At 42.0% G+C, this 19000-nt stretch overlaps 1 protein-coding gene across 4 annotated transcripts in view; it reads right to left on the bottom strand.

The window, feature by feature from the left end:
* Nucleotides 1–19000, bottom strand: part of Astn2 (astrotactin 2) — a 972600-nt gene that overhangs the window by 42283 nt on the left and 911317 nt on the right. For all 4 annotated transcript variants that reach the window (XM_040757328.1, XM_040757329.1, XM_040757330.1 and 1 more), the window contains one exon: nucleotides 8216–8357. In XM_040757328.1, coding sequence (XP_040613262.1) covers nucleotides 8216–8357 — 142 coding nt within the window. The remainder of the gene's footprint in view (nucleotides 1–8215; nucleotides 8358–19000) is intronic.

Below are 19000 nucleotides of genomic sequence, written 5' to 3'. Positions count from 1 at the left end.
CCCATAACTGAGAGAGGGAACATGAAAGAGGGAAAAGGATGGAAAAGAACAAACACAGCAATAAAGAAATGGACAGAAGTGAAAGCAGAGATGAATGGGGAGGGCATAGGTGGGGACAAAGGGCCCAAAGAACAGAAGCAATGAAGGAAAGAGGAAAAGAATAAAGGATGGAGAGGATGAAAGAGAAACAACAACAACAACAAAATCCCAAGCAGACAAATTTGCAGTGCTAAAAAAAAGTCAGGAAAGAGCAGGGTAGGAGTCACATCCAACCCCTTCTGGCTCCTTTGCCTGGTCTGTCCTTGATCCACTTTGGGCAGCAGCTTCAGCCCATGTTGGTTCAGACACTGCAGCATGGCCAGCCAGGAAGACTTCCTCCCTGCACATCTCCTCTCTCCTAGGAGCTGGAAGTCCCTCAGATATTGTCTGGGTCATGTCTGGGACTTGGCTCAGAAGCCAAGGGACAGGAAGAGAATTTTAGTTGTACCCTGAATGAAAGTCTCTTGTGTGGACTAATGCTGGCTAGGGTTCCCCACTTCTTCCAATCTCTGGAGATGTACACGTTCTCAATTTTGAAAATGTCTTTGGAGATGACCTCTTCAAACCTCTACAAATGGATAAACTGAGACACGGCAAGTAAATCACTTGGCCAAGGCCTCATAGTCACTTAGGGCAAAAGACAGAGTGACCCTTGGGTCTCTGGCCTCTCATCAACTGGGCAAGCACTTTTGAAAGCTAGCCCTAGAAGACTTGATGACTTTCATTCTGTTTCCAGTAAATTCTGTTCTGATTCTTGGCACAAAGAGAGGAAATGAAGAGGGTAGGAATGTAAATTTTTAAAAAAAAACTTGGAATGTCATTTAATATGAAATTATAGTATCCATGGTAGTGCCCTTAGCTTCTTTTGCAATGGACTTCCTAGACTGTACCCAGGAATTAATGGTAGCCTGAGGGTGGTAGAAAGGCCACACACTCTGACCAATTCTCTATGACCCCTGAGTGTTTGGAAAGGAACCCCTAGGTTAGTTGCTGGAACTTCTTCACATAAACTTGGGAGTCTAGAGACTAGGGAACAGCTCATCACATGAAAGCTGGGGGTGAAAGCACCTAAAATGGCATTGGGAATCTGTTCTAGGCAGAGTGGGTACCACAGACACTCAGGGTTTACCATTTGTATGGTGCTGCAAGGACTGCAGAGCATAAAAAGGCTAGAAGTTCTGGGGTAAGTTGTGTAGCAGTTAACGGGAGAGCTGAATATTAGTTCCCAACCTATCTGTGTAAAAGGCCCCCATTCCATGCCATGACCTGTACCATGTCTTTGACAAAGTCTTGTCACAATCTAGTGAGGGCAATTTTGAGCTGAGACACTGGACTTGTGTTGGCCTAGGGCATATCTTGGTTTCCACTTACTCCTTTTGTGGTTGTGGTGAAGTTTCAAGCCCCTCTGTGCCTTAGTTACTCTACCTGGATACAGAAATCTTTAAAGGATTGACTCAAATATTTCTTTTAAAAGAAATAAAGGAAAGGAAGATGAGGAAGGGAGGCAGAGACAGAAGAGGTATGGGTGGATGGATGCAGGGTAATCACTCTCGTACACACTGGGAATTCCTTCACTGGTGAGAGAGGCAGTAGAGGGTTGTGAGCAACTGAAGAGAAGTGAGTGTGACATAGATTTCTGCACTAAATTAGATATTTATTTAACATTTAACAAATGTCTATTAGATTTTCACCTGGCATCACACAGTTTTAGGTATTATAGAGAATGGGCATGGCATCGGAGGCATAGATTTTGTTCTTATGAACTTCCACTGTGAAAGAACAGATGAGAAACAATTACACTAAATCATTATGGCTCTAGTAACTGTGCTTGAGGCAAGTGGGATCTATGGTAGGGTCAAGGAAGAATTTGAAGGAAAGTAAGGAACCACTGTAGAGAGAATCAAGGGAAAACACAGTAAAAGTGGGCATTGGTGATAAGCAGCGTAAAGAAATAGGTGTTTTTGGAAAGTGATGAGGGAGGTGGCCAGAGTCAGGGATGAACACAACACACTCTTCCACTGGAATGTGGTGAGCATCTGGCTGCCAACAGAAAACATGGCTACTCTTCTTTTTGCTTTTGATCAAGTACTAAGAATGAGTGAGGCTGTGTTTTGTGCCCTTTTCATGTAAGAGTTAACCTGTAAGGTAGGTCCTATCATGATTCTACCTCACATGTGAAGCAGAGAGGTAGACAAGCTTCTCCAGGACCATATAGTGCTTAAGTTAAAGGTTTGCAGCCAAGATAAAACCTACCTTTTTCTCCTACAGAAGTCTTATTGGTGTGTGTGTGTGTGTGTGTGTGTGTGTGTGTGTGTGTGTGTGTGTGATATGTCACTGGGTATGTGGATTCACAAGTCCCCTTGTCTTTCCCATTGCTTTTCTTTGATAACCCTTCACATATGCCCACAATCTAAGAAAGTGTCAAACTATCATTTCACCTAATATCTCGTGTGATATTTAGAGAGAAGCCTCTTAAAGAACAGTTTGTTATTTCCTAGTTTACAGAGGTTAATTATCTCTATTATATAGATGGGAAATGTGAGGCCTGCAGCATTTTCTAAGATGCAAAGGCTATGTTCTAAGTCTTTTGGTACCCATGTCTGACACTCCTCCCATTGTAATCAATGCTGCTTGCTGCTACAAAGCCCCCTGCTGTTTTCTTCTTACAACTCCACCCACACGTGTGGGCATGAGCATGGGTAGAACACTGTAGGTGCATTGTTAGCACCTGGGATGTGGATTCAGCTCTAGTCCCTCTTTGATATGTGATTGTAAAATTATTACTTCTTAAACCACAGTTTGCACATGGGAGAGGATAAGAACACAGCTATCGTGTCACAGGCCTATGGTGAGAATTACATGAGATGACGTGTATGCCTTGCATGGCTCCTGGCTCGGTGACCTTTCCATGTAAGAGTGTTGCTATTACCATTATCCAGAAAGCAAAGGTGTAGCACTGTGAAAATCAGAATTCTTGTTTAGATTCTGAATGTCTACCTAGTGTATACATCTCAGGACCACTGAGTTTAACTTTTCTTTATGCAGGCAGAATTTCATTCCTGAAGGAGGAGGAGGAATTGGCTCAAGGTAGTATTGAGCAGCAAGAAAGGCTGTCTGCCTTCTGACCTCAGAACCTTGTTTTATGCAATTCCCTTCTTCCTCCAGGGCCTTGGTTTTTCTTCTACTCATCCAGCCCCGCCCACCCCCATGACGCCTTCCCCCTGAGACTCTGTTCCCACCACGAATGCTGGCACTTGGATGAAGTACCCAGGCTCTTTTGGCATTCCTTTCATAGAGCAGAAGCCAGAGAGGTGAAGGTGGGCCTGAGGCAAGCCTCCAAAAGTGTGGGAATGAGCCCCCACCCTAGGAAACAAGCCTGGCTGCTCCTGGTATGTTCGTTGAGGACCCCTTGGCAGCCAGCCATTATTAGAGGAGACAAGGCAGCCAAGACAAGACGGAGGCTAATTACCTTGAGTAATAGGAAATTGGAAAACAGTTACAAGAAGAAATGTCTAGGCTTCTAGCCAGGTAAGGACAGGGACCACAGATGCCTAGCCTGGCTTCAGCCATTGGCCCGAGTGGACACTCCCACCCACAATCACACTTGGACTCCACCTGCCCAGGGGATCAGAAGCTGGCCCCACTGTTGGGTCTTTGAGGGGACCCTCTCTTTTTCTGCTTTTGTTTGTTTTCATTCAGAGCAAAACACAAGGAACAAACAAGGAAATTCAATTTAAATGGGGCACGGTTGCTGATGTTTCTGGTTTGTTCCAGGCGGGTGAGCTTAGGACAGAAAATCAGCCTTGACCTTCACTCCTCCAATTGGTCTCACCCTGAAGCACTGTAAAATTACATGGGTGGAGGGGCTGCAAAAGCAATTTGCCTTCCAAGGTAGGGCAAAGAAAAGGAGTTTGGATGAGAGGGGGCAGAGCCAAAAATTCAAATGAGAAACAGAGCGGAGACTGAGATGCTCTCTGATAAATAAAACCCTAGGAGAATAACAAATTGGAAGGTAAATGACAGACATGGACAGGAATTCATATGGAAAATAACCAGAGAAAGTTTATAAGATAAAGAGATACTAATAAGTGAACAGAGAGGCCCTGGCAGAAGCAGATAGTTGGGAAGGGTGGGAGTCCCAGGGGCAGGGATTGAGAATGGGTTCCATGGCAAAACTATGGTACCCAGAACTCCCAAGTTATAGTGACATTCATTATATGTTGCTGCAACTTCAGACCAGGCAGGCCATGCGTAGTCCAAGCCCAGCAGAAGCAGAGGGAGCAGGGCACGAGACCAGGCTCCTTGGTAGTCACTTAAGAGGTCCTCTTCTCTCCTGCCAGCTGAATCTTTTGGGGAGCTTGGATGGAGTATGCAGTGTCTGACTAGGCTTGTCATGAAAACATTGCTCTTTCCGAGTCTTTCCTCCTCTGCTTCTTCCCCCTCCTCTTCCCTAGACATCCCACAGGATACCTTCCAGGGCTGGTAGGACCCAATCCTGCTTCACAGAAACCAACTCCTCCAGAGTTGTCCTTGAAAGAAAATGACCCTGGTAATGGGGAGTTAGATCAGAGATCAAAATGGACAGGAGAAAACTGTTAACCCTTCCTGCTGGCCTCCTACACACCAGGCATTCTGGTAAACGGTCCTTCTAGGAGTTTTAAATATTCATAATAAAGTTCTCTGTTGTAGAACCTTGTGAGGCAGGAGTGACTACAAGCCTTTTTTTCTAGAGGAAGAATATATCTCTTAGAATAGTGGAAGATCACTTGTCTGGGACACTTTCTGAGCACTCAGGGGCAGAATCAGGATGACACCCAGGCCAGCCTGTCCCCAAAATATGTGCTCTTTCTGCTACCACATGTAGCACTTGGCTCAGAAGGAAAAAAAGAAATTCTGCTGAGGAATGAACAAACAGAAAATGAGAAATCCCAAGAACAGACACAGAAGCTATGTTAAAACTCAAGACCAAGTTGGTCAGACTTCACAGGAGGAGAGCCACCAGTGGGATGGAAGACTGTTCCAAACATTACCCTGGCTCCCTGTCAGAGCAGCCCAGATCCTAGGACCATTAATAAAAATCTATATTAATAGAAAGTAAATAAAACAAAGAGGTGTCCAGAGATGGGAAGACAAACTCATGACAAAACATTCCCAAAGCAGTGGAAGGAAGGGGACCCTACCCCAAGAGATGGGAAGCAGAGATGGTGCCAGGTCATTGCAAAAAGAAGAAATGAAGGGAAATATTTGTAATATTTAAAGGATAATAGCCAATTCATTAACTCTCAGCATCAATTGCTTTGGGGAAATTTGTAAACACATCTCATTACTGTTTGTAGACATTAGCTAAGCTAACATCACATTGCTACAGTGCCACCAACGACAGGGCTATTCCTTCTGACTTAATGGATGAGAACCGCCAGGTAAGTCTCTGACCTGTTACTCATATGCTTACTCATCTTACCCGTCAATCGAGGGATAGATGGGGCACTGAGAAAATTCACAATTGTCATAATTAGGTAGCAACAGCAGTAGAGATAAAACTGATACTTGCTCACACCAAGGAACCTAGAATGGTAGATGGACAGATGAATGGGTAGGTAGACAGAAAGATGGACAAAAAAGAGAAAAGTCTCCCAGAGACATGTCCATTATCCTAGAGAAGGAATGGGAGGCTCAGAGAATGAACACTAATAAAGAGAAAGGCATGAATTTGAACTGAAATCTATCTGCCTCTAGCATATGCCCTTAAGGAGGGGTAGAGGTATCAGCCATCAGAAAATGTTATAAAACTTCCGCTTCCCAATAGCATCATGGTTTTTAGTGTCAAAGGTTGTACAGCCTTGACTTTAGCCGTGTGCTTGTTGCATTGCACAGGTGCAGGAACTCCAGAGTCCAGGCACCCAGTGTGTGCTGGTTCTGAGGCTGTAGAGTTGGGATCCCAAAGCCTACATGCAGTCCTCATGTTCACCATCAAGTCCATGGCCGTTCCTTAAGGCACAATCATTCTTCTCTGGTTGTCTAGCACAGATAACTCTGTGTACTGCAGAACCCATATTTCTATAGCATTCACTGACCTCAAATGACCGAAGAGAAAGTCTGAATCATAATAACCGTGAGATTGCAGAGTCTAGCTTACAGGGTCCAGGTCTTAGTTCACAATGATATTCTTGAGTTTGCTCCATCGATGTATTTGTAGGGCAACTTATTTAAGTTTATACAACTAAATACAAATCCACATGTGTGTATCCTTTCATATCATTATCATGCTTTAAGTTACTCAATGATAGGGCCTCTGGTATCAGCCACATGGATACCTGAAGTGCACTATGAAGACATAAAAAATCCTTAGAAAATGTGGGTGTGAATGAAAACTATGTGAGAATATATAAACAGATGGACAAGTTATATAGAAGAAGAGACAGAAACGATAGGTAGATGGGGTATAGATGAATGGTGGGATAGATTAGTAAATGAAGCAATAAATAAATGATGAAAATAAAAGAAAAAATGAGTAAATGAATAAAAATAAGCAAACAAAAGAGTAATTGTTGATAAGGACGTCTGTTCCACTATGTTCATAGCAGCATTATTTGTGATGTCCAGAACCTGGAAGCAACCTAGATGCCCCTCAACCAACGAATGGATAGAGAAAATGTGATACATTTACACAATGGAGTACTATTCAGTGGAAAAGAACAATGGAATCTTGAAATTTGCAGGCAAATGGATGACACTAGAAGAAACCATCCTGAGTGAGGTAACTCAGTCACAAAAAGACAAACATGGTATGCACTCTCTCATATATGGATTTTAGACATGGATAAGGGGAGTGCCAGCCTACAATCCCATGGCCAGAGAGTCTGGGAAACAGAACCTTCAACTAATGACTGGTGGAAGCAGAGGCAGACACCCATAGCTAAACACTGAGCTGAACTCAAGGAACCCAGTGACAGAGAAGGAGGACTGATGAGAATAGGGGTCAAGACTGGCCTTGTTTAACTCACAGAAACAGCTGACCTGAACATGGGGAACTCTTGAACCCAAGACTGATGGCCGGGAATCCAGCATGGGACTGACCCAGACCCCCTGAATGTGGGTGTCAGTAAGGAGGCCCAGGCAATCTATTGGGCCTTGGGTAGTATAGATCAGTATTTATCCCTGGCATACAAATGGACTTTGGATGCCCGTCCCACAATGAGAGATGCTCTCTCAGCCTGGACTCTTGGGGCAGGGCCTAGGCCCTGCCCTGGATAAAATGACAGACTATGTATACCCCCCATGGAGGGCCTCACCCTCCCTGGGGAAAGGAGTGGGGATTGGGGGAGGAAGGGATGGGAGGGTTGGTGGGAGTACGTTGGATGAGGGGAGGGAGAGGGAGAGGGACCTGGGATTGACATGTGAAGCAACCTTGTCTCTAATTTAAATTTAAAAATAAAAAAGACATAAAAAGAGTAATTGTTGAAAAGCTTAACATACCATCAATTACAGCTTTCTAAGGTAATAAAGGAGGCGACCTGTGATTTCATCATTAGAGTTCTTTAATGTTATTTATGATGACTACTTCCAGATGTGGCAATATTCATCATGGTTGGAAACAAAAAACAAGCCATCTGTCTCCTCTGACTATCAAATGAATCTGACAGCGACTTCTAGGAGTTTGGATACAATGAGTCCAGTAACTTATAATATACATTATATATGTAAGTCTGTATATATTCATATACACACAAGGTATAAAACACACGCACATATACGTATCAAAGAAGATGCATATGTGAGTTGCATATATCAGTATAAGTTAACATATGCATATCTGCACAGATACACACCTCAGAGACACTATGATAAACAGGAAAGAGCAGTAGGCACGGGTTGACTTCCCAGCTCTCCTAGCTGTTCTGTGACCCAGAGTAAACTGTTGTCCCATTCTTGGTTGCAGATTACTCATCATTAGGAATATATAATAGAATTTAGTATCCGGTCACTATGGGCCTTGTAGTACTCACCTTGCATGTCCCACTGTGGTCTACATTCTAAACAGAATCTTTTAAAACTTTTACTCCCAAGGTCACATGCAGACAAGCTAAGAAACACTGGGCAGCTCTGAAAAGAATTACTCCTGTTACCACTCCCAGCCTTAACCCACACTCACTACTTCATATTCTTCACTTCTTACTTGTAAAGACCGTCTGGCTCCAGGCACTTGAAGATCACCGAGTAGATACTGACTTCAGGGACCTCTCCATGGCTTCGACCAGCTGCTACACAAGATGTGCCCAGGCCAGAGAGTAAGTCATCAGCAAAACTCAAGAATTCTCCTGAAATGAGATAAAAACAGATGAGCTCTCTAATGTGTGCCTTGATGAAAAGACATTACCAGAGAGAAGAGCAGATATGAAAATGTCAGAAATTGGCACCTACAGTGCTTAGTCTCTACATGATTGCTTGTGTGTCTGTTTTTATTAATAAGGCTTCTTGACATGTACCCAAGGCTGACTTTGAATTTGTTATTCTCCTTCTTCAATTCAATGCCAGTTTGTAGGGATTATAGCTGTATGCCACCATGCCAGACACGTGATGACTGTCCAGATTTATGCCTGAGGTTTACTACCTGTGACATATGAGCACTAACACTGAACTTTGTAAGATATGGTGAAGCTGAAATGAAGTAAATTATTCTTTAACAAAATGCACGGTAAAGACAAAGGAATTACTCTTTTTTTTTGGTGAAGAGTAACTGTTTCAATACTGCCACTGCTATTTTATTCTGACTCCATGCCCAAAGACTTTCCTTAGAGTGGCAGATTTTTCCATGTATATTGCAGGAGTTGGACTTAGGATAAAAGAGTTTTCATATCAGATGGCCACTCTCAGGTGCTCTTGCTGGATTCATGGAGTGTTATTTTGAGGTAGATATGGATTGAGATGTGTTAGGGGAGAAGAATTCTATGATGAGTAGTGAAGCCATGGGCATGGGAGATGACAGTGGAAGACATGCTGAGTAAGTGTGAGTGCCGAGCTCCACAGTTTCTGAAAGCTGGCTTAGCCACTGGATTTAAGGAAACGGTTAAAGTTAACTAGAAAATAACTCTGTGAGAGAGACTAAGTAGTAAAAGTTGGAAAGAGTAACTGAACTTTTAGAATAGAATAGTCTAGAATTAGTTCTGACAGGAGTTCATTGCATTGATTCAGACAGTGGAATCTTTATTTTTGTGCCATAATTTCTTCTTCTGTACTACAATAGTTCTTGAAAAACTAGCATAGATGAGTAAATATGTGTAAGACAGACAGTGTCATACCATCTAAACAGCATAGATTTAGAGATAATGAAATATTTAGCAATATAGAAATGACTGCCAATTTGGTAACTGTAGCTAAATAAAATGGGAGGAGACTGTATAGACTTTAAAAATAACTTTGGAAAAATATGAAGGTATATAAAAGGTCTTCTATGATGTATTTTTAGCAAAAATAGGACAAACAATTATACAATATCATTTTGTGGAAATTGTACACACACATGATTTTAAAAACAGGAGGAATAAAAATATAGTAAATTCTTAGTAGTGCTTTTGAAGTGAAATAATGGACACTTTTCTTCAATAAAAATATACAGATTTTGTAAAAATAAAAATTACTGAAAATAGATAAAGTAAATGAGCCTAAACAGCTTCTTGTTCCTTTCTAATTTTAAAAGTTGGATAATTCTGAGACAAAATTTGCATTTGAGAGGGTATTTTATGCCACACAGTATGAAATGTAATGTGTTCTCTTACCCATTGTTTCCTTAGATATATTCACAGAAAAGAGTTAATTAGTTACTCTACAGCAGGGATAATGTTCCTTCCAGAAGCCATAGATGACAAAATAAACAGCCTATTATCAGCTGCAGGATATGACAACTTCAAGGCTTAACGAGCATCCTTCAAGTAGGGGAGGAAGACGTAAGAGCCAGAAGTCAGGACTAATAGGAATAAAATAATGTCTTCTGAATATGGCAGGACTGCTGCACTTAGGAATTCACAGAAGTCTGTGGTTGCCTGCACAATACTTACAAAAGATCAAGCGAATCAACATTCCACCTAAGGCAGGGAATGACTCAGGATCCTGCATACCTCTCTGAAGAGCTATTTGATATTTGACGCCTTCTTGGGGAGCAAGAATCAGTTTCCTTTAAAAGTATGGTATTTGGTAAGCCAGTCATGTTCCATTGGATGGTTCAAAACCCCTGAGTACATGGGTACCACACATTGGATTAGGTGGGTTAGAAGTTGAGAGAGAGGAGAAGATGTATCTAGGATGTATCTTAGAGGTTCTGGGTAGGAGTGGAGTGAATATGATCAAAATAAATTTCATGTATGTATGAAATACTAAAAAATTAATAAAACTATATTTTAACACTCCCACCCAGCTCTGATTTCTATGAAATACAACAATAACCAGCACAATAACTCTAAGGTTGTAGTAGTGGCATACCACGTATACTCTAGCAGTAACCAACAGCTCTATAATTGGCATCAGGACCAACTCAACAAGAGGGAAATAGAATGGTACTGGACACCTAGCCAACTACCCAGGGCCAGTGTACTCATTGATCTTAGAGGAAAATTTATAGCTACCACTTTATTAAACCAGCATGATCCCTAACTATACTCTAAATATTTGTCCTCATACCCACAGGTAAGTGTAGTCCTCATCCCCCATGAAGGAAACGTCTTTTAAAAAGACCATTAAAGAAAACCACAATCAATGAAAAGGCAGAATCATGTGCCCAGCCCTAGGGGATACCTATATGAAACAACTTAGCCTACAGCTCAGGGAACATTGAGGAAGAGGGAGCAGAAAGAATTTAAGAGTCAGAGTATCAGGGAGTTTGCTGTGAGACTATGTCCTAGTAATCTCAGAAGCTATTCCCATAAACTTTCACCAACATGACTGCCCAAACATTAACTAGAAAGTAAAGCTAAGAGTCTAGAAAGAAGCAAAGATGTCTAGAAGCAGAAGCTTGCTGCTCATGGAGAGGTAAACAAAGCTTTTATCTACAGTAGCTTTAGACACCACATTCCTGCTATAGGCCTCATCGACATTTTAGATAGCACAGTCATAAATTGCAAAACGTTTCCATTCTAATGGGTATCAAGGCAGAATAGTATATGGGACTACAAATTAGGAAGAAGAAAAATGGATGGAATAAGAGTATTGTTTCAGTTAGTCTCAGGATTCCAAATCTGGCTGTTTGTATTTGTTTTCCTACAGCTTGTTTCCATGTCTGTCTGCCTTTCAATTTATTTCCAGATATCCATTGAAAAAATTGGCTCTTCATGAGGGAACTCAGTATGCTTGTAACTAATATTAATTAGCTGTCTGGAAGCCAAAAGATGGCTGGCATTCATTTTCAAATGGACACAGCTTTCCAGATATTTCCATAAATCTCAGGATCATTTGGGCCACGGTTTAAAGCTTTATAAGTATGTTAGGTCAGACTGCACTGTTCTAACTTCTATGTAGCTCCAAGGATTGTGAATATCGTGCAAGCGAAAACCCTAGATGACCTGAAGTATAGCAACTCATAAGCAGGACACTATAGTGTCTGGCTCTCATTGGGATTCTGTGCAAATAATGACTGAAGATACCTAATAAGAAAAGAACGGATGCTTTAGGATATACTTCACTTTTTTCACTTAATCCTTATAGCAACCAACAAGTCAGAAGTCATCACTCCACAATGGAGTAGAGATTAAAATTGCAAAAGAAGGGCCCAAGACTTGAACCTGCAATCTGCCAGTGCTGAAGCATCTTTTATACTATGCTGCCTCCTGGAGAGGATTTTAGGGGGATACTACTCAAAGCCGTTCAATTTACAGTTAAGTTCATGGCACCCTCTTAGTGCTATGGGCTTGTGGAATGCAACAATAAAAGAAATGGTCCCTGACCTTCTACAGCTTGTAATCTGACAACAGGAAGGGTTATTAAATACAAGAACAGAGTCATAAAGTAAATTGTATGATTGCTTTTCTTGGCTTTCTACTTCACATTGCAACGTAACATGTGTGGAGACAAGTGAATGAATGACCTTCAGTGTCCTTCCTTACCAAGTGGACAGGGGTCTAAGAAACACCTCAGGGGACTTCTCAATGCACAGATGCAGATGAGAGCAAATTCATCCACATGTGTTTTGGTTCTGCCACATACCATACTATGAGTCTGGAAGTGCTAAAACTCACTAAGTACTAATGTAATGCAGTAGGCAAGACCCTAGGCTCTGAATTTACTTTACAGAGGACTAAAGCTTTGTACACCCTCACCTACTACCTGAATTTGATAAGATCCTTACCTCTCTGCATCTATTTCTGTTTTTTTTTAAATCTGGAGAAATACAATATTAGAAAATATAGCATTGCAAATAGGCAAACTATCATGTAAATTAATCAGCAAAATGCCTAGCACATAGGAAGAACTAAAAATAGCTGCTGTTATTATTTGGTTTTATTTGTTGTTGCAAAGGTTTAGTCCTCTGTAGAAAAGGATTCTTAAAGATTATTTTGTCCATGCTTCTTCACTTACACATGACTGGAGAAGTGATCTTTCCATCACTATATACAAACAGGTGAATTGAAAGGAAGTTTTGCTCTCCTCACCCCTTTAATTCATTGCACAACTTTTCTCAGGCAGATACACAGACGTTAAGAGCTTTTGACTTTGTCATTGGACACCTTCTTCTTCAATTTCTGACTTCTCCATTTGATGTGAACACTGTATACACTTCATGTATACACTTTACTATGGAGTAGGCTCCATGTCAAGCATATGGTTCCACCCTGCCTCCAGTGTAATATATTCTAACAGTGGTTTGCATATTAAAATAGTTGGAACCCAGGGTGAGGGTTAAACACTGGGGGGAGCTGTCATCGGGGCCTCCTCTATATCCACTTTAACCTTCAGCCATATTAGCGATCAACGTTTTTTTAGTTTTTATTTTCATTTGATACTTTTTTGTTTTTTGAGTTATGTATGTGGCTTTATATATATGAGTGATGTGTCTGCTGAGGCCAGGGGACTTGGATCTCCTGGAGCTAGTTTCTGGAAGTTGTGAGCAATCTTCATATGAGTGCTGAGCTCCAAAAGTCCTCCGAAGGAGTATCAGGGTCTCTTAACCACTGGACCATCTCTTCAGCCCCATTTAGTTTCCCTTTAAAAATACAAAACCTTTCTTGCAAACTTGGCTTAGTGGGTTTACTTCTATTAAAAAAAAACAGAAGAAAATCCATGTGTGTATGTGTGTGTGGTATTGATGCCATATCCCACATATGGGAAGCCCAAGAACAACTTTGTGGAGTCGTTCTTTATTCTACCTTTATGTGGGTTCCAGGGACCCAACTCAGATGTGGGACATGTATCTTTGCTTTACCCATGGGGCCATCTTGCCTAACCTGGCTTAAAAGTTTTATTGTTTAACATGTTTGAATGCCCAGTCTGCAGCATCCTGTCACTGAAAGATGGTTGCTTGGGAATACTCTGAGACCAGAGTCCAGATCTAAGTCTGCTCTTTTGCATCTGAGCTTCATGTACCAAAGCTTGGCCATCGTGTCTGGACATCCTTGTCCTCTCCTACCTGACATGTGCCATGTATCCTGATAAAGATTCCCGGCTGCTGCTGCTTCACCCAACCCTGTCCAAGTCTTAATTCTAATTTTTTTCCCTTCTTGTTGTTGTTTTTCTTTCCTTGAAAACAGATAGGGAATTGGGAATTGCTGTAAAGGAATGTGCCTGTTACCCATTACAGCTCTTCTGGGGCTGCAACCCGAGTGGGCTGGGGCCAGACCCCCACACATTTCTTTACCCACTCGCACTCTCCTCGTGGTAGGCACCAGAGAAGTTTAATAGCCATTGTGCTGCAGCTTAGGCATGAATCAACAAAGCGGTTTTCTTAAAGGCCACACCCCCTGCCTCAATTCCCTCCCTCCCTCCCTCCCTCCCTTCCTCCCTCCCTCTCCTTTCAGCACTCCCCTCCACCCCCCCTTCTGCTTGTTTTCTCTCTCACCCACCTCACCCTCCCCTTTCTGATTGAGTTGAGGTCACAGTCAAAGCTGGCCCCAAGAGCAAATTGAAAACAGGTTGGTAGAGAAGCAACGGAGAATTCCAAAATGGAAGGGGAAACTCAGGTGAGGAGAAAGGTCTCCATGTATGGACTCAGAGCTTTTCAGAAAATATTGGGGAAACATCTGGTCACTCCAGGGCTGGCCTCTCTGTAACTTGCAAACACTCTCTACCAGGATGCAGAACAGGGGAGAAGGCAATCCCTCCCTCCCCACACTTCCCTGCCTTTTTACTTGGACAAACACAGACAAGCATTCTGAGAACTTATCAGTAAGAAAATAGGCTTCGGGCCTCACACCTACCAGTTGCAGCTGGTTTGTTTCTCCTGAAACACGATGTTGTTTTAAATCAGAGGGACGAATGATAATGGTCCTTACGGTTATTGCCATGGCAGCATGGAGTAAAGGAAACAGTGGGTTGAGGGGCACATGAGGTCTGGCGTTGAATCCAGGCTCACCACTTAGGAACTGCTTCCTTCATCCACGCATGGATGACCGCACTCTAAGGAAGGTGGTTCTTCATCGGCAAAGGAGATGAGTGCATGTGTTTCAGAGAATCGGGCAAGGGGAAAAACAATCTAGTGGTATATTCAATGCAAGCACTGTGTTTTGATCACTGCTGCATCACCAGGCCTTGGTACAAGCCGGCCATACAGCTGCTTACAGAATTCAGGGAAATTAACTTCTGTAGTTGGATCCTGGATCTCATTCCCTCAACCCCAGCGGGAGGCATTAAGAGAAGCCTCTGTTGGGAGGCCCATGCTGCTTTCTGGGTTGTGACCTTTCAGTAGTATATAAAACTCAACATGGCATAATGGAAACCAGTAGAAAGAAACCTTCCAAAAGGACCAGGGGTAGACTAGCGTAGGATGTCCACAATCCCTATGAGCAAGGCACTGTGACAAAGGGACTTTTGATTCTCTTGCATGCCCACTCTAGAAGACATCTGTTGTTTTACCTGCTCTAAGTCATCCTCCTCTTTATTATAGTTTTGTTGGAGAATTGTTTCTCCCACAATATTTACTAATATCCTTTAGGTAGAGCTAAGGCCTCTTCTATTATTCTGAAGTTGATATATTCTGAAAGACCATACATCCCATCTCAGAAACAACAACAACAACAACAATATAGATGGCCCAGGGGCTGGAGACATGGATCAGAAGTTAAGAGCACTAGCTATTCTTCCAGAGGACCTGAATTGCATTGCCAGCACCCACATGAAAACTCTCAACATACAGTAACCTCAGCTCCAGGAAATTTGACACCTTCATCCAGTCTCCAAGAGCACCAGGCACACACAATATGTTGCACAGATATACATGCAGGCAAAACACCCATAAACATAAAATAAACAATTAAAAAATAAAGGGGCCCAGATCTTTTCAGTTGTCCTAGCTACTGGGACAAAGACCAAGTGTGATGACATCATTTAAAGCCTAGGACCCAGTGGCGTCTGAAGCTAGATCTATCCTTGGATAGGCAGATATACAAGCCAGTACTTTTCCTTTTCTGCCAAAGGTAAATTCCATTTGTTTAGTGTCTAATTGCAACCAAAAGTCCCACAGATCTGCATCACTGAGGTTATTTTCATGACTCTCATTATACAAGTAGAAAGGAAGAGTTTAAAAATATACAACTATTTGCCCAAAATCTTATTCTGTCTAAATTCAATTCCAAATTCTGTCTCAATTCTTATTCTGTCTAAATTCAGACTCCAAACCCCAGAGGTTCCCTACCAGAAAACACTCTGTAGGATGAAGGGAATGGATTTTCCTCTTCTACCATAATCCACCGGCTGTCTCCAAGGTCCTCTTTTCTTGTCCCTTCCCACTTAGGGTCTGTGTTCTGCCTTTCTTCCCAGCTCATCCAGTCATGCTGCCATTCCTCTTCATGTAACATGGCAAGTATGATGCTGTCACAGGGCATTTACAGCATTCACACTTGTGATTTCATATCTGCAGAACACACTCATCGCCTCTTCTTACCCAGACCCCTTCTACCTCACTTCTTCAGAAATATATTTTGCTGTTTACTATTCAAAGAAATGACTTTTACTTCAATTGCTGCCTCTTACAAATCAAAGAATTATTGTACTGTTTGCATCTATACACTGTGAGTTCCACAAGGACCCTCATTTAGAATGGTGTCAATCAGTACACAACAAGTTCTCCATAAACATTTGTCTGATGAGTAAATAGATCTACTGCATACTATAAATTAAACTGGTGACCAGAAGCACAAACATAAAGAAATTCTTATTTTCATTCTTTCCCATGCACACCCTATGACAATAGTTTGGATGCGTATAGCTTATTTGGGAGGTGATTCCAGGAAGCAGGAATGGAGAGAACATCAGGGAAAAGGAGATAAGAAAGGAGATATGTTGATATAAGGTCAATCAGATTGCTGGTGTGAGTAGAAGAGGCTTGATTCTTTAGAGACATCTGACAAAATGAATGGGACACCTCTTAGCTGTCTTGCTGGAATTCAAGCAGCTGGAGAGCCCACCCTTCAACTGCTGATTTCTGTTAGTTGAGCCCTCCCACATGGAGTGAGAATCTGTGATATTCATGGACCTGGGGAGCTCTCTCAGTTTTATATTAGGCTATAGAATGTAATGCAAATGTGGGTCTGAGATCAAGGTGACCCTGGGTAAATACAGAACTGTTCATCAGTTACAGCTAAAATATCTCTGACACAAGAGAGTACCACAGAGCCTCAAACACAATGTCTACAATGATCTATTCTCTCTTTTTGAGGAGCATGAAGAAAGAACAATTGATGTTCCTTGCTTACTGCGATCTAACCCTAATTTGCTAGATCCACTGTTGTAACTGTTCACAAGCAGTTGCTGGATGCCCACTACGTGTCAAGGAAAGGATTACAACTGCAGACTTATCTCTGAGTCACATGAACAAAGTCCTTTCCCTGTGCTGTTCACAGCTTAGCAAGGGAGAATTTCGAGAGTTGCTATTGTGTGAGACCCACGGAGAAGTCCTGTAACGTATTATTAATATAGAACTTAATAGTAATAACTGCAGCATTAATATGCACTTGGCTAATCAAGCCACTTCTTTTCCACAGTTGGATTAATTATGGCCATAAAAGCCCTTGTCATCCCCAAAGTCTGGTTGACAAGTGATGCTAATGCATTTGGCTGCTGTGGGTATTACTACCATGTGTGTGAGGATAGCTGATTTGGGAACTAGACTCTGAAAGGCGAGGAAGCCAAGCATCCCCACCCCATCCCAGTTGCTCCTAAGGATCACAGTGAGTGTTCACTTCCTGCGATGTACTCATTCATGAACAGCTTTCTTTCTTTCCATTTTCTCAGTCAAATTCCCAAATGTTACACTGTTGTGAAGAGGGGAGGCCCACCCATACAGAATGTGCCTGTCTTTGGGTGCTCAGCTCTCTCCACACTTCCCAGCTTCTCTGGACTGAAAACTTCAGCTAGCATCTCCCTCACTCTCACTTTCTGCAAAGGTAAAACCCATGAAGTTTCTGCTGGCCTTCTCTCAGTGGGACGAAGCAACATTCAGTGTTGAACTGGCAAAGATGGAGCTATTATTTTCAATTTGTGATAAGGGAAAAGAATGTCTCAGAGAGTTGGGACGAGCTGCCCACTCACTCAGCTCCTTCCAGCACAGCACAACTCAGATTTGATGCCAGGTTCTCCTCATTCCAAACCTGCAAGGCTGTTTTTGTTTTTGTTTTCAACGCCGCACTGTTTTTAACTGTCCAGTCCTGTGGCCCTCAAGTCATCTTGTCTCTAAAGTGAAGACATCAGTATCTACACTGTAGGTTTATAAAGAGTGAATTGAGTCCATAGAAGTACTTTGCAGTCTTCAGAGTGTGATGCATACATAAGAGTTTGTACTAAGAGAAACATGTACACTACCAACTATTGTACCTATCATATATGTGATTCTGAAATGTCAATTTTCAACCCCAAGGATACAGCAGGGAACAAGAAGTGTGGGAGTGAGGGACTGCTATGAAGCTGGAAACATATCCATAACACAGTGAGGAATTTCAGAGCCAATGAGCTCCAGAAAGAAGTTGGGGAATGAGGATACTATAAAGATCTAGGCTTAACTGGGGCTTCGAGAAGTCTTCTCGCATTGTCGTCCTTCAGCTCAGGTTCTGTAATTTCTTCTGCACACATGATGTTTTGCCTCATCAGAGCCCCCTGTGCCATCCCATGTAATTCAGACCCACACTGAGCACCTATCTATGTTTTGCCATCTTAGAACTTGATTCTTTCATCACTAGGACAATTTGCAGGTACCAATAGTCAGCTTATTGCCTCTTTCTTGTTTCATTCTTAAAATGCTAGTTCTATGTTCAGAATCCTTGTCTATCTTGGTCATGATCTCCCCAAGTCTATGAGATTATGGATTACACAATAATTACTCATTAAAGATATGCTGAATAAATGAAGGAAACAAAGGTTAGATAGTGAATTAATGATTTAGCAAAGACTTTTCAAACACACTAGAAAACCTCATGATCCTTCTTTAAGGTTTTGATCATCAGTGGTGTCTCCTGTAAAGTTTCACACTTTTTTTCTCGAGAGTTTGGGAACCCTGGTCAGTGCTCCTCTAGTTCAACTGGACCCCTGCTTCTTGTCTTTAACTTACTTTTAACATTTTCTCCTGTCCCCATGGACTGATAAAAGTTATGTAAATGGCCTTGTCTTGTTTATGGTATAAACCCTTTTTAAAGACTTCTTCAGGATGAGTGGGCCGTTGAACAAGCAAGGCCTCCTTCCTCATCTGGAAAAAGATGCATTGGGGTGAGTAATGCCAGAAAATGTTACAGTGTCCTTTTTCATCATACTTTGAATAGTGTTGAAAAGAGTC

The sequence above is a fragment of the Mesocricetus auratus genome, unplaced genomic scaffold, assembly GCF_017639785.1.
Source record: "Mesocricetus auratus isolate SY011 unplaced genomic scaffold, BCM_Maur_2.0 Super-Scaffold_100014, whole genome shotgun sequence".
Lineage (NCBI taxonomy): Eukaryota > Metazoa > Chordata > Mammalia > Rodentia > Cricetidae > Mesocricetus > Mesocricetus auratus.
This window is presented reverse-complemented; position numbering and strand designations above follow the sequence as displayed.